This window comes from Melanotaenia boesemani, chromosome 13 (genome assembly GCF_017639745.1).
Source record: "Melanotaenia boesemani isolate fMelBoe1 chromosome 13, fMelBoe1.pri, whole genome shotgun sequence".
NCBI classification, from domain to species: Eukaryota; Metazoa; Chordata; class Actinopteri; order Atheriniformes; family Melanotaeniidae; genus Melanotaenia; species Melanotaenia boesemani.
In genome coordinates, this window is record NC_055694.1 from 32,545,332 (window position 1) to 32,562,398 (window position 17,067).

Here is a 17,067-nt window from a genome sequence, read left to right on the forward strand (position 1 = left end):
TCCCTGAAACACTGTGATTCTCAGCTGAGCTCCAAAACAGTCCAACATTACCGTCCAGCCTCTCCAAGCTGCACCTCTGATCCCAGGAGATAACCCAAAGGTCCCTCCCCCTCACCCCCCTCCGATTCAAACTATCCCCTGGGCCTGCTCCTGGAGGTAAGTCTCCTTTTCCTTCTAGCTGAGATAAGACTGCTGTGTGCCACGTGGTTTTGCTGCTTGGAAGTTCTGCTCAGGAAAAAGTGAAGGACCATGGGAGACGCTCTGAGTCGTTGATTTTGACAAGTTTATCAAGTAAATAAACTGTTATGCATGAGCTGTGCAGCTATTTTCCAGACTCAAACAGTTTAAACAGATTTTAGTTGCCTGTTTAGTCTATAAACTCAGTTAAAGTCCAAAAAATAGACTTGAGTTGGGTTCTTCTTGAGATTAGGATAAAATTTTGGTTTCATATTTTCTTTAATTAACTTTTTGAACTCATTCTTGTTTTGAAGGAATTCATGTTATTATGGTTAACTTTGGAGTTTTTGTGTGGCTGTGGCATGTTTCAGATCTATTTAAATGAGAATTAATGTAGCTAAAACATTCAAACAAGACAGATAAAAACAAAGAAAAAATGTGGCGTAAACTTGTGGCATAGCTGATTCCATTAGGTGTTAACATGCTGCATTTGAACAAACACACACGAAGAAGTTGACAGTATTATATAAGCTGCATATCTACACATTCCCTGTTTGGAAAAGAGGGCGGGCTTTGTTCAGGCACATGTTGTACTTATATGTATTTCTTCTTCCCACCCTGTGTGCCACAGTAGATGTTCACAAGTCATTTTTTGCTAGTCTAAGTCAAGTCTCAAGCCACTTTTAGTTGTAACAAGTAATTTGCCATCTGGTCTGCTTAAAGGACGACATTAAAATATCCAAGTAATTTAAACCCCATACTCACTCTTCATCTACCAGCATTCAGTAATAGCACTGATCTTTAGTTTGAACGGACAAATGCTCTGTCCCTCTCCTCTGGACAATTTCTTTGTTTACTGAATTTGGAAAAGCTGGAAATTTATTCAGATTAGTAAATATGCTCTTAACATAATATATCTAAGAGTTTTTCATGTGAAGAAAAATCATCTGAACCCACAGAGAAATTTAAAATACTAATACTGCACAGCATTTTTTTCCCGAATGTAGAAAAGAGGCCTTTGGTGCTGAACCTCCACCTGACCTGCAGGTTTTAGGGCTGGAATAAACTTGCTGTTACCAGCGAGCATATGTATCATGGCTGCCACACATTCCTAGCATTTGTTTGGCATGTAAGCCGCTTGCATTGACACGAGGTAACATGTCACATGCGCGAGTTGCAATATTGACTTAAACACTAGAGGCCCTCATGCAAACAAGAGCATGAGCATGAGAGGTCCGATGTAAAGACAATGGTGGATATTTTTGAAGACCGTCTCTCGGACCTTGTCCTCAACTACATCTGCATTTGTATCGTTTTTCCTCCCCGTTGCACAGTGATAACACTCACATTAGAGGTTTTATGGGAGTTGATGCCCCGGAAAAACAGTATGACCGGTAGATTGACCTTTTCACAATTTCAAAGTCCCAGTGCTGTGTACTGCCCTTTGTGGTGACCTCCAGTATTGAGTGTTTTGGCTGCATTGTACTTCCATCGTTTGCAGCAGGTATATACACAAACGCAGTGGGACGTTGACGTTGACGTGTACGCTTACGTTCACAGTAAGTATATCTTGGCCTTTAGATGTTTCCCTGCTGCAACAAACCTGATTCGCATGACAGCTTGTTGTCAAGTTTTGCACAAGCCTCTTAGTGTCCTGGAACCTACGTTCAGAAGTCTCCTTCTTCTGAACACTTTCAGTGGAGCCAATCTGATGAAGTTAATATTATTTTAGTGCAAACTAACATTTACACTGCTGTGGCACTAAGCTTGTTGCTAACATAGATGCTAACATTAGCTTTTAAATTACAGTGACTAACTTCACCAGGTGGGTTTAAAAGTGGATGAAGGTGGATGTGGTGGATTCAGAGTCCTGGATTTTTCGACCACAGACGTTGCAGTTTGCTGCTCCTATATTTGTTCCTTTTACCTTTTAAGTTTTAAATACCCAAAAGTTATAACAGTGCTGCAGCAACAAGTGTGCGGTGTTGCCTTTGTTTTGATTGATTGCATGTGCAGACGCATCTGTTTGTGTGTGCGGTTTTTTGCTGAGCTGTTTTTTTGTTTGTCAGCATATCAAGAATAGTTAATGAGGCTTCCTGATGATGGTTTATGGGCTGATGTCACTATCACATAAATCTGATCATATCCATTCAGTAGCTGAATGGGCTGGAAGCAATATTTGGGCCAACAGAAAAACTTCTGAAGCAGCAACAAGCATGCACTTTCACAGTCAATGCTACATTAACACATTATCACATTTTATGATCTTCCAAGAGATTTTAACAAGGGAGTGGCTGGAAAATTCCCTACAAGCAGTCCAACATTTCACCCCTCAGAAACGTTGAGTGAAAGTTTCCGAACTGCAATGGCTTCAGATGTATATCATCCTCCTGCCTTTACATTTATAACTGCAACAGGTTTTATGGAGCATGCACAAAGGCCAGTTGTATATAAATATATATATATATATATATATATATTTGCTATTTCAGTTGGTCATGTTTACATCTATTTTCAAAAAATGTTGCTGACAATAATTTTTATTTTAGGAGGTTTGGAGTGAACTGTCACATACTACATCTGAGTTTGTCTCTTGTGAAACTCATACTTTCATCTGTCCATCCAACCATTTTCTTCCACTTATCTGAGGTTGGATCTCGCAGGCAACAGATTCAGGAGAGAAACCCTGGAACTCGTATTACATCAACACTCTCTTGTCCTGGGGGATCCTTAGGCCTTACCCAACCAGATGAGCTATATAACCCTTCAGTGAGTCTTAGGTCTGTCCCAGGGACTCCTTCCGTCCTTGCAGTAAGACAAATCTGGAAAACCTCAAATTCTCAAACATGGGTTTCTTTATGGACAATTAGTGACTAGGAAAAGGCCAACAACAAAACATCCCTGGGGTTAAAACATAAACTGTGGTCGAACTTTTCCTACTGCCAGTCACAACCACAGGAAAGTGACCCTCTGGTTCATTGGGGAGAAATCCAACACAAGGTACTCAGCTGGGGGGTGGTGGCTGCATCCACCTGACGTCTTTCCCCATGAGCAACTTTAGAGTATGAAAAAGTTAATGGTGTGTTCCAGTTGGCTTCAGAACTCGGAATTCTGAGGAATTTTTGCCAGAAATGAGCAAGTGATCTAATCTTTCTGAGCAGCAAACTCATAAGTTTCAAAGGACCCCGAGATCCCAGATTTAAAGGTGGCAGCAGCAAGTATTGCTTGTAGTCCATTGTTGTCTTTATTAAAATCCTTTATAATATATTTAGCATCCGTTATGTTTCCACTGTAACCAGCAGGAAGTTGTTGTTACTGACAATCACGTTGTTATGTTTGAGTTTCTTCATGAAAAATCGTGTGAATATGTGGGGTTTATTACTTATTATCACCAAAATTGGCTGCTGTTCTCATGGTGCACATTTTTATAATGGCTGCATGAGTTTTCTAGGTTTATACAGCTTTGTAGATGCTCACAAATTGGTTATTTTTGAGGCATCCATTTTTTCCAAATTGGTGCAGCTGAAACGCCAACTACCTGGTAATAACATCATATATTCTCAGCCACTCAGAATTCCAAGACAGTTGGAATGCACCATAAGCTCCTCTCCAGGAATTTAGTTCCATGTCATGCCCATGTTGTGCATAGGGGTTAGCCCAACTATATCTAGTTGGTAGTGTCCTACTTCATGCAACCAACTCAGGGTCCTTCCCCACCAGTGAGGTTATGTTCCACATCGGAATAGCCAGTTTGTGAAGCTGGGAAATGGCAGTCATTGCGGTCCACCCAGCTCTCACACTACACCCAACTTTAATTTTTCTTCACAAAGAGGTGGAATCCTGTTGCTCCTCCAGGCTGAGTCCCAGGGCCCAAGGTTGGAACACCAGGTGTTCACCAGCTCCTTCCCTCCCAAATATCTGGCTCTAGGGAGGTTCCCTAGTGTCCCTCTTCCAGGGCAAGGTTGTCCTTTTCTTTGCACACTGGAGTCATTCCATTGAGGCCTATGAATCACTGTTAGTCTGACCCCTCCCCTGAAACCAATTTGCCCAAGTAGACCCAATAACACATTCCTCAAGGAACCCAAACTCCTCCACCATGTTAAGGTGGCAATTCTGCAGAGGAAAAACTCATTCTTTATAAATCTGTTCCATTAGAAGCTCAATTTTTTTCAGTCATTGTTTGGATAGCTTTTGCCCTTAAAACAACATGATTAGGACACCAACATGGCTTGCCTTCTAATACAGACCTTGTCAGGCTATCTAATGCATGTTACAACTTTTCTTGATGGATCATACTCTGCCCATCCATTTTACGTTTTAAATGTTGCTAACCTAGCTTAGCATAGCTACACGAAATAAGAGAAATACAAACTATTTAATAAAAACAGAGATTTTAATTTGTTTATTTTAGTTTGTATACAGAAAAATACAAGATAAATACAGCATTCATGTTCAGCAATGTTTTAAAAGGTATTAAAGGAGAATGTTTTAACTTTGGGTAAGAGTCAAGCTAGGAGTTCCACGTAACTTAGCTAAGCATGGTTAGCAGCATCCTGCCTTGACTCTCCACAACAAATAAAGATGAAACTGAGGTCTTTTCCAAACGTTATTTTCACGGCATAGCTCTTATGTACTTTGTCCTTAAACGTGCAGTTTTTAATCCCTCAAAAAGAACTTTGGGACAACTACTTTTGTAATTAAGACATCTAGAAACCATAAATTTCACCATTTGGAAACCAGGATTTTTTTCTGTGACTTTAGAATATGCACTGTTGTCATCTTTTTTTAACACAAGGTGGATCCTGCAATACAGTAGGTAGAAGGCTATAGATAGTTTGCAATCCTCCACAACACAAAGACAAAGGAGACGATGGCACCTGTAGGTTTGGCATTCTTTTGACAGCATTGCAACTGAGTTATTGCTTTTAATGAGTACAGATATTTTTCTGTACTCACTGTGCTGTGAGGATGGGATATTTTAGGAGCAGAGAAGGAAAATCCCTGCTATAAAAACAGCCATGTATGTGTAAACATTGCATGGTGTTCATATAAATATATCATGGTCTAAGAGAAATCATGAGCAATCCCAGTAGTCTGTATTTTTACATTCCAGGATTTCTATGAACATCTGTTTAGTTCTGTAGGATTAATTCAGTTTGTGTTTATATGCAGATTAATATCCTGGTCTACAGTCTTGTTTGTATGTTGAAATTCATCCCGGTTTTCGTTGAGCAACTGGTGCTCAAACATTTGATTAGTGAGCAACTGAAAGCACATGCTTCAACACAGACGTATGTGTTCAGTGACGTAAATGAATCAAAAGGAAAACACAAGTAACGCTTTAATCTGATTGGTGCATCTATCGGGAGGATGTAGCTGCTTCCCAAAATGTTAGATAACATTTGGATCAAAGAAAACCCCTTAATTTTAGTGTCCTGTTATCATTTTTGTCCTAGAGAGAATTCAAATAATTGACTATGGTTGGATAATTAAACAAATTTACCTGGTAGAAAGGACAGTATAGTTTGTGATGATTACGTGATGTCATTACAGATTTACAAAATCAAAACTGAAATTCAAAATATAATAAAGTTTTTTTTAAGTATTCAATACAGTAAATATAATTTTATTTCCCTCTGGAAAACATGACCATTCATGCCAATAAAACAGATCAGAAAAAAAACCAGCATGAAAACGTGCTTCTTCTTTTTCTTCCAGGTATTTACAAATACAATCCATGTGACTATGGCTGTACAAAATGTCAATGTCTGAGAAACCAGCTCAGTCATGTTTGAGTAGAGAGGTCAGTTTCAGCCGTTATCACTCTGTCTGTTGTTACTGAGGCCAACAGTGAAGAGATATCCATAACTGAAGGCACCCAGACTTGACTTCACTCCGGTCTCTTATCTGTGGAGCCACGTTGCTTTTTATACATTTCTCATACATCACAGCTGCAATGTACCTACCTATGAGGTATATCTTTTCTCAGTCTGCTTTGTTTTAATTATTCCGAGGATTTTTGCAAATTGAAGAAAAAAACAGAAGCTTGCCAGAAACAAAAGTTCCTTTAAAACATGCCAGCAAAGAACAGGTGAAATATCCAAGAGATTATTGCAACATTAGTTTTTGGACCAATGCCACCATAAGTCTAGATTTGATTTTTTTTCTTAGAAAGATGTGTAAATGCATTTCTTTTTAGTAGACTGAACTACTGTAACGCTTTACATTAACTTTAAAATCCTGGGCCAAAATTCATTCAGGATCTTCTGGTTCGTTATGGACCAACAAGATCCCTCAGGTCATCAGGGTCAGGTTTATTTTATGTTCCCAGAGTCACCTGGGAACTAAACGGGTAGAGGCAGCATTCAGCTTTTATGTTCTTCACATGTGGAACAACTCCCAGAAAACTGCAGGTCTGCTGAAGCTCTCAGCAGTTTGAAATGCGGGTTAAAAACTTTTTGTGGCTTTTTTTATCTAAACAACTGTTAATTTCTCACACTGGAACTTGCCTGAATGCAAGGCAAGGCAAGTTTATAAATAAATAAATAAACATGCCTTGCCTTTAAACAGCCCTCCACTCAAACCAACCACACGTTTGTTTAAATGACTAAAATTAACCAATGGGTTTGTCCTTTAAACCTCTACAAATGGCAGGAGGGAAACACAACTCAGCATTTCCTCGTCTGTAAAGCAAGACAAGTTTGTTCATATAGCACGTTTTCTACATAAGGTAACACAATGTGTGACCCAAGATCAAAAGAAACAAAGAGAACATTTAGAGTGAGATATAAACAGACATCAATAGGAAATGCATATTCAACATCATCACAATCATCAGCATTATCATCATCATACTTCAAGTTTTAGCAGTTTGTTCTGGATATTAGAAGAATAAAACTAAAAGCTTAGATTTAACTCTGTAAATAGAAAGTAAACTTGACCCAGATGATCTTTGAAGACTCTGTGGCTCAGCAGATCAGATCTATGTTTTAGATGAGAACCGTTCAGAGCCTTGTTCAGCTACGTTTTAAATTCATTGTCTCACAGGAAGCCATTGTAAAGATCTAAGAACCAGAGTGAAATGTTTCTCCTTTTCTTTGGTCTTTGTTGGGACATGAGCAGCAGCATTCTGGATTAGTTGCATTTGTCTTAGTAATTTTCTAGAGAAACCTGTAAAAACTGTTACAGTAATCAAGACATGTGTGTAATTTGTGTCCACAAGTATTGATGCCAGATCTTGGTTAAACATGATAAACTTCGTTCTGTGATATGGAGCATATTATAAAGTTGATAAACTAATGTAATTTACACCCAGGGATAAGACTTAAAATGTAGCGACCAAAGATGGATTATTTAATATTTCATAGCTGTGATAAGTTAATAACTACTCAATATTTTTATTAGCTAATATTTTATAGATGTGGCCAAAGCACATCTAACAGACACAAACTGAATACTTCAGACTCTTTACAAAGTCTTTTTTTTTTTTATAGTGAATACAGCAGAGTAAAAATAACTATTTACGTGTGTGTATATGCTGCATATCACACTGGCTTTTCCTGCCGCACGCAGGAGTCATTTGCTGCGGCGTTGCCCGAGTAAACATGTCGGTGGTACAAGCTGTCCAATTTACTGTTTTTTCGGTTCGTCCCGCTCCGGTTGTCGTGGTCCTTAATTTATTTGTAGTCTTGTGTGAGTTTTCTACGTGCGCTGCTTCGCGTTATCCTGCGTTCTCTGACTGAGAGCTGATCGTCAGGAATATTTTTATATTTCGCTGCGAACCTTCAAAACCTCTCTGAAAATCCTCTGTGGCGTAGACGGTCAGAAGAGCTTCCACCTCCTCGTCGGTCCATTTATCGCTTGCTCTGTTGTTGTTTTTGTCCGTATGTGCAACCGTGTTTTTTAAATGTGGCGGGGACACAAAATGCGGAAATCTGGCAAGGGGCGGAGCTACCAGTCACCAAACACCTACGTCATGAGGGTTCCTATAGAACCCCGTTCAGACCCTGCCTCGGAGCAGGAGCTAAAATGGTTATAGGAACTGAGGGCTTTGGTCCCCAGTTCCTATTTGTCGGAATGCGCAACAAAACAGCCTGGTTCCTGAAAAGGTTATAGGAACTGCAAAAGGTTCCTACAGTCGGAAAGAGCCATAGCAACCAGTTGATACAAAGTAGTCCCTGTTGTTCAAGTAGGACTGAAATCAAACTGGATAAGATGTTCTGGTAAACTGGATCAAATGCAGCATTGAGATCTAGCAGAACCAAAGCTGAACATCTGCCACTGTGTGTATTTAGATGGATATTTTTCAAGACTTTGGCGAGGACACTGGAGTAAACGGTCTCAGGATTTTGCTGCTTTGTCACTTTTTGGTTAATAACATGACAACACTTTACTAAAACATTTTTGTTATTTCCTATAACATTACTTAAGAATGGTTAGAAAACAGTCAAGGTTAGAGCTAAAATACATAAATTTTACAATATCCTTGTCACCTTGATGGATGCTATTTTACTGGTTGCCTGGGTGACACAAAAACACATTACAGGGATGCTCTCACTTGCTGGTTGGGTTAACACAATAACATAATTTCACTAGAGTATAAATTCTAAATGACTTAGAGTAAAACTTATGATTAAGATTAAAGTACAAATACAGTGCAGTGTTCTTGCAGTGGTTGTTAGTCTCATCTTTTTCTCTACTTTTATTGTAGTCTTTGTCACCAACTAGCAAGAAGAAAAAAAAGTATCCCGAGCTGCTCAATAAGCTTCTGGTTTTTCCAGTTGTAAACGTGACATTACACAATATGTGCTCCAGTTTTCTGCAGCAGATCCTCCAGAATATTTACAGCAAGAGAACAAGAGAACACAGCATGATACACAGATACTGACACTTACAGAGGCAATAAATCAGCCTATGTATAAAAAACACTTCTCCTTTCCATAATCCAATTTATTTTAAGAGCTATGTTTGTAAAAAAGCTTTGAAAAATGTGTCCTGATATTAATCAAAGACTTTAACAAAGAGAAAATCTATTTTTTACATCCCGTGTCAATTTGAAATATGTGCTGTTGATAGGCACTAAATAAATATTGTTGTTTTAGGACGAGTGACACTGAACACACACCAGCAGTCACCATATTCTATTTTGTGCTTTGTCTTTCAGAGTTCACACTACAAGATTTTATTTATTTAGCTTTTCCATCTTCCTGCTGAGCCTGTTATGGAAAAAACTGGTATGGAATTGCAGAAGCTTTCAAACGGACTTCACTATGAAGCTGATGGATCTGTGGAGGGCGGGTATGTTCCCTCTGGGTTTCCTGACTTACAATCACTTCTCAATCATATTTGGAGAATAAGAGGTGTAGTGTTTGTTTTTTGTGTGATGGATTTTGCAGAGTCCCACCGGAGGAAGAGAAGTTCTTGCAGCACAAGGATGGAGGTTCAAAGAGACCCCAGTTCACAGATGTGAGTGTGAGACATCATCGGTCTATTGCAGCGATAACTCATAAGACTTAGTATTTATTGTTTAATTGTTGATAGTTGTGTTATCATTATAAAGGAGGGAAGATTGATCACTGGTCTTTAGTCTACATACAGTAACAAAACTGTCTTAACATAGCAGAAATGCCCACATCCCATTACCTCTTCACAGGGAAACCCAAAGGCTCAATGACTCATTGGCTTCACATTGTTTTTACAGCTAAGCCTGATACCTATCATGACTCAAAGGCCTCTGAGAATTTTGACTCTAAACAATATCCACTTGGACAAAGGAAGCTAAACCCAACTAAAGGCCTATTTATGCTTGACGCAGAAGACGGATACGCAGACAGATGAACAGTTTTAAGGTGGATTTACACTTGTGTCACCACTGTAGGCGTTGCGTAGCTCCACGTAGCTCCATGGAGGCCCAACAAGCACCTCTTCCAGACCTGAAGGTGGATTTTTTTCAGTGCGAAAATCTATGGTATAATCCGTTACTGACCTGCCAGTCTGGGAGATGGAAAACAGGTTCCTCGATGCCTCTCGTTCGGGTCGGATTGGGTCAAAAACCCGGCGTAGTTCCTCCGAGAAGCTCCTAAAATTAGCGATCACAGGCGAGTCCCTCTCCCACTGCGCTGTTCCCCATAACTTGGCTCTTCCCGACAGAAGGGACAATACATAGGCTGCCTTAGCTCTTTCTGTGGGGAATGAAGATGGTTGTAGCTTGAAATGCAGCGAGCACTGTATTAGGAATGCCCGGCACTGACCTGGTTCTCCAGCATATCTCTCTGGGGGTGCCATTCGTGGTTCGTGGCCCGTGTTTACCATCGGGGAAGCCGTCGGCAAGCGTGTATCTCTGGAGTCAGACATGGTCAGCGTAACGATCCGCTTAGAAAGGTCTTTAACCTGCGAGATTAGCTCGCTCAATCCTGCCTCCTGTTGACAAAAGGCACTTTCAACCCTGACACGCCAGTCTTTGGGTTCTGATGAGTCCATCGTGTTGGCCAGATCTTTCTGTCAAGGATCAGCAGATTGGACTCTGTAAATATCAGAGACCCAAGGATTGGTTATAGAGACTTTATTATTACAAGGTAAATATTCAGGAGCGTGGTGTCCGGTCACTTTCGGTCTGCTCGTCTGTGGATGTATGAGAACAGGAGTTAATGGCAGGAATAGTCTGAGGTGACAATACAGGATTGTTGAACGTGATCACGTACCAGCTGATGAGGGGAATCCAGCATACAGGGTATGTGAGGAATCCGCTGAAAAGAGTTCACCGGGGACTGGATGAGAGAAACCAAAGGGAATGCTGCTGGGGTATGGGAGAGAACTGCTGGACAGAGATGATGTTAACACAGGGTAACACTGTCAGCAGTTTTGGAGTACTGTATTACGGTCGAGTTTAGCAATGGGTGCTTCCATGATTTCCTAATGGTTGGAGGGGTAAAGTCCGTGATCCAAAATCCAAATCCTTAGTACAATCCAGATGTCTGAGATCCAGAAAATCCAAGCAATAACAAAACAGTGTTATCAGATAGGGGGCAGGCTGAGTCGAAAATCCAGGTCCAACAGATCGGGGGCCATAAACAGGTCGGCAGGCAGAAAAAAAAACAAGGCTGGATACGTGCAGGGAAGAACCAAGACGATCTAGCAATGAGAGGCAGATAAACTCAGGTTTATGTAGGACACAGTACAGGTGGAGCACATCAGCAATCAAGGTGAGTGGAAGGAGAATGTGTCCGGGGACAGCTGGGAAATCCTAATCCCATCAGGCGGACCGTGACAGAACCATACTGGACGCCATTGTTGTTTTAAAACAGAAAATACATACCGGAACTGAAGTGAACCATCAAAAGAACTCCAACCTGGTGAGTTTACTGGCCGATACCACCCCTGCTGCCACCTTCAGATTAGGAGGAGAAACTGCAACATGATACCAAAACGATGTGAACCACCTACGCTTGAGTGCAAGAGCAAACTTACCAGCATCAGCCATAACCAACCGCACACAGACACTGCTCGAGTATAAATCTGCCTTTATCTGTCTTCTGCGTCAGTTACGTACGTAACTTGGTCCATTTTCATGGAGCCTAGCTATCTGTCGCTTCACGCAGAAGATGGAGCAATACCACCAGAAATCGCGGAGGCAGTGCTGAGCAGAAAAGCCGACATGCAACCAGTGAAAGAAACAAACCAGAGAAGAAGAGGATCAGGAACAAAAAAAAAAGCAGAAGAAGAATAAAGACAAACACAACAACTGTAGAAATCGCGCAAGCTTTTGAAGAGAGACTGATTAGGGAGTGTTGGGCGGTACATTACAGCCGCCAAACGGAGTCTGAAACTGACATCAGACTGCAGGAGTGAACTCTGAACTCAGCACTGCGCACTAGTAGAGTTTTGTTTTCTTTTTAAATGTTTTTTTATGTTTTATCATGAAAATGTTGAATAACTTTCTCTCAACATTCTTTTCCAGCAAGGAACAAAGTAACTTAATGACCATTCACTAACCAGCTATGATATATCAGAATTTACAATAAAAAAAAACAAGAAAGACAAGCCTTGTGCAATAATTAGAAGATTTACACGTTAGCTGGCTGTTTATTTAAGCAGTGACGCTAAATAATGGGCAGTACATTCAGTACTCTGTATCTAATGTTTAATACTATTACTCCTACAGGAGGACATTTATTTGAAATGCACCTGGAGGAGCTACAGAAGGACATAGCTTGATTGTGTGGAGAGGAAAGTAAATAAACCAGAGGGCATGACCTATGCCCACAGACAACTGTGTACCTCATTTCATCAATATAGACAGTCACAGAACGAATGAATGAATGAATGAATGAATGAATGAATGAATGAATGAATGAATGAATGAAAGAGAAAGAAAGAACAAAGAAAGAAAGAAAAAAAGAAAGAAAGGGAACTACAGCAGGAAGCCAGGGAAGCAGCTCTCTGCTCTCCTCAAACAGCAAAGATGATTTTTTCATTTACATTTATAAGGGACCATGTATAATTTAAATAGAAATGTTGACAGTTCAGGCTACACTGTGGTGTGGTGGTTGGCACCATGGCGTCACAGCCACTGGTTTGAGCCTCGGCCCAGAGGAGGTTCAAACAGCGACCTTTTTGTGTGTTGTTTGACTCCATATGTTGGACCTGGGATGGACTGATCTGTCCAGGGTGTCTGGTGTACCCTGCCTCTTGCTGGGATAGGCTTCAGCTTCCCCATGAGCCTTAACTGGACGAAGCGGTCCAGAAAATGAATGAATGTTGCCATATGTTGCATTGAACTTGAACTGAGGTGACATAAAGGTTGTGGGCACCACACTGAGAGAGAAACAAGATTTGTTTCTAAAACAGAGATAGAAATAGAAACGTAGTTTCAGTTTAAGTTTAAATCACTTTCCCATCTTGATATTAATATTAAAATTGTGTTTTAATCCCTGATTGATGATCAGTTTTTATGCTCTGATCATGTTGAACCTGTCTCTTAGTCATGTCTCATTTTATTTTACAGCACAATAAAACTCCAACCTGTACCTGGTACATATTTCCATCAGCTCCAGGTTATTTCTCAGCTCAGCTACAGCAATGTTCCTCTAGCTGATATCGCCCCACAGATCATCCAAAACGTGACAGTGTGTTTGATCAGCCAGAAAAGTCATGTCACCCCCATTACTCATTGACCTCTGATGGCTGCCAATGGCTGCCTGAAAAGTCAAGCTGTCATCAGTCCTGCAACATAGTGACTTCTGGGTCTCTTCTCTGACCTGTTATAGCCATGCACCTGTACTTGTACACAAAAGTTATCTGGTCAAAAACTGCATGTGGTTTTCTGCACCTAATTTGAAACTGAAGCTATTTAAATAGTTTAATATGTAATTTTATAATATTGCTATTAACTGTGATTTTTTTATTATACATGCCATATTATTAAACTTTACTAATTGCACAAAATCATTTTTTTTATATTCTGTAATTTGGATTTCTAATACTCAATTTCTTTTAATTGAAATAAATCATATAAAAAAAAGGAGAGAGAGAGAGAGACCTGCAGAATAGGAAAAAGCCTCGATGTCAGTGTCACGTGATTAGTGACTCCATGAATTAATTTTCTTGTCATATTTTTCCAGTTTGAGGGAAAAACCTCCTTTGGGATGTCTGTTTTCAACCTGAGCAACGCCATCATGGGCAGTGGCATCCTGGGACTGTCGTATGCCATGTCAAACACTGGCATTGTCCTTTTCTTGTGAGTGTATGGAAAAGATTTAACTGAATGTGACACACAGTGCAGATCAGGTATTTGGACATTTCTTCAGGCTCTGAACTTAAACAAGTTTATTGGAAAATGAGCAGGCAGATACATACCTGCCAACGTACATAATTGTATGTTTAAGCACACACACACATCCAAACCTAACTGCAGCGAGCCAATCCAGCTCAAAAACAGAAAAACTATGTAGTTCCTATGTAGAACAGCAGGATTAGGAAAACCTGTCTATCTTAATATTACAGTTAAAAAGAGAAAATGAGAAAAACAGTGAATTAAATTATGATTGTTTGTGTTTTACAGGATCCTGCTGACATGTATTGCTTGTCTGTCTTGTTATTCCGTCCATCTGCTGCTCCACAGTGCTGGGGTTGTGGGTAAGAGCTCAGCCCCTGGTCTACTCACTGTACCTCCTTTATAACTGAAGCTAATTCAGTCCTGAACGTTGTCTGACTCCGTTGCTTTCTGCTCCTGGTCTCTTCAGGCATTCGTGCTTACGAGCAGCTCGGCTTCAGAGCTTTCGGTCATCCAGGAAAGATTCTAGCAGCTGTCATCATAACGCTGCACAACATCGGCGGTAAGGTTGTAATGTGTGCTGCAGGTGTCGTGTTATGTTATGTCATCTCCCGTGAATATGAGGCCATCTATGTTTTCCTCCACTGCAGCCATGTCCAGCTACCTGTTCATTGTAAAATACGAGCTACCGCTGGTCATCCAAACTTTTCTTGGTCAAACATCCACCTCTGAGTGAGTACTCATCCAAACACGAGTTCTCTCTGTGTATGTTATAAAGAGATACCAAGCACCTGTCCTGGAGAACAAACTGGTTACCTCCATCTGTGTGTGTCCATTACAAATATAAGACTGAGACAAAGAATTACAGAAGCACTGTATAAATATTTTCTGTGGTTCTCTATGAGGTTTGTGAGTCTGTGTCATTTACAACGTTGTCTTCTGTTTCACTGTGTTGTCTTGCTGTTTTAGAAGTTCAGAAAAAATGAACCTGCCAATCAAAACAGTCAATTTCATGTTTTGTTTAAAGGGGCAATAAGCAGAAATTCATCATTTCTAGACTGAAGGAATTAAAATGTCTATGTGAAGAACTAGAGGTGTAATTTCATCTGGAGTATAGCGTGATGTCACATATCAACCCTGTGTTGATCTCCAGCCCTGTCTTTACCAGCCGGTCCGGCCACATGTTCATGTTAATTCATATAAATTGCTGCCTCTTCTCCTCGGCTCTCCCTCTCTGTAAAAGACTACATCAACCAACCAGTAGCTCATATTTTCTAAGAAAACTGGCTGAGAGCAGAACAAAACGTTCACCTGCAGACGACCAGGCTCCAACATTACCTCAAAAGAAACTACGGTCGTTGTTGAAGAAGTTGTCGGGTAAAGAAAGGGACTGAACCTGGATTACAGTTTTTCTCAGTCGCTTTGGTTGATTTCTCACATCAGAATTGACATTTGCATAGCAATTAGTGTGTTTCTCGAAACAATTAGTACAAACTGCAGAACCTTGTGCATAAGCTGCAAAAGCGTGTCACTTGCTAAAAATAGATAGTTCATTCCTCAAAACCAAGTATTTATGTCAATGAAAGTGTCAGAGCCACCAAAATGAAAAGTCCTGTCACCACTGAGTACGAACAAGGTACTCAAATGGCTTAGTCGCATTTTCATTATGACAGTCTAATCCAGGGATCTCCAACTCCAGTCCTCGTGAGCTACTGCGCTGCAAATACAGAAACACGCTGCATAAATGAAAACAACTGCAAGCAGAAAACACTGCAAATTCACTGACACAACAGAAGTGCTCCAGGTTTCTAAGGCCCGCGGTGCGTTTTCACCCGAGAGACAGACAATGGTGAGAAGAAGAGAACCGGTGGGAAGTTTTAGCAGAGCACAGGGAGAGAAACTACATCAAGGTACGTCATTTTATCTATTTATTACATTTGGCCTCAATCTTGTACAAAATAAGAAAAAGATCAGCTGTTTTAAGTTATTGACATAAGCATAGTAAAAGCTTTTGGTAATGTAGTTTCTCTCACTGTGCTCTGCTCAAACTTCTGGGTCTCTTAGTGGCACTTTGTTCCATACAACAACGTGGTGGGAGAGGTGGCTGTCTTTATAACATATCAGTACGGCAGGGTGAAACAGCACATCATAACGACACAGCAAGACAACACAGTGAAACACAAGACGACACTGTAAATGACAGTCAGACTGCAGAAGAAGCAGAAGTATAGACTAAAGCGGAATCGAGATGGCCAAACATTTGGTCAAGTTAGTATGTTGGACCTGGCACAGACAGAACCTCATAAAAGAGTTCAGTTGCAGTTTTATTCTCATTGGTTCAAGTAGCTGCTTATGTCAGAAATGAGCCAAACTAGAAGATAATCCAGATTTTCAGTTTATGTCACCCGGCCTTTGCTTGGGGAGTACCACTACTGTTTACTTTTCAGGTTTCTCATCAGTAAACTATGTAAAAACATGTCTGAAAACACACAAGAGAGAAACATCCTCACCATAATAAGCAAACGAAGATTTGTCACGATGCACTAATTAATTATCTAGATCAGGAGTTTTCAAAGTTGGTTCTTGAGAGCCACCGTCCTGCAGGTTTTGGATGTTTCCTGCTGCAGCATCTCAATCAGATTGATGGGGCAAGATTCTTGGGCAGAACTTGACAATAAGCTGTTGAAGAGGGCCTTTTATTTGAATCAGGTGTGTTGGAACCAGGAAGAGATCTAAAACCTGCAGGATTGTGGCCCTCGAGGACCAGAGCTGGACACCCCTGGTCTAGATCCTAACAAGCTGGCCAGGAATTATTTACCACCTGTTTCAGTCTCAGACGTTGGTGTTTACCTTGTGTTTGGTGTGAGTTTGTACACCTGTCATGACTTGAAAACCTACCCATTATTAAAATATTCTTGCAGCCAATTTACAAACAGATGGATGAAGATCTGTGAGTCTACAAACTGTCTGCTGCAGCTATACCAGCATATGGAACATATATATGTTATTTAAATATGCATTGCTCTGATATTTTGATTCTGAAATCAAATTATCTGTTCATCTGTGTGGATTAATTTCTGATAAAGGAATTTATTCTCGGTTTCATGAAAGAAAAAGAC

General features: G+C 40.3%; 1 protein-coding gene across 2 annotated transcripts in view; it reads left to right on the top strand.

Moving 5' to 3' along the window:
- slc38a5b (solute carrier family 38 member 5b) overlaps positions 1 to 17,067 on the top strand; it is a 28,763-nt gene continuing 11,696 nt past the window's right edge. Inside the window, exons 1-7 of one of the 2 annotated variants that reach the window (XM_042003041.1) lie at positions 1 to 156; positions 9,341 to 9,474; positions 9,573 to 9,642; positions 13,797 to 13,912; positions 14,237 to 14,310; positions 14,418 to 14,510; positions 14,599 to 14,680. In XM_042003041.1, coding sequence (XP_041858975.1) covers positions 9,398 to 9,474; positions 9,573 to 9,642; positions 13,797 to 13,912; positions 14,237 to 14,310; positions 14,418 to 14,510; positions 14,599 to 14,680 — 512 coding nt within the window. In that variant the 5' untranslated portion in view covers positions 1 to 156; positions 9,341 to 9,397. The other variant, XM_042003043.1, reaches the window with a different exon arrangement.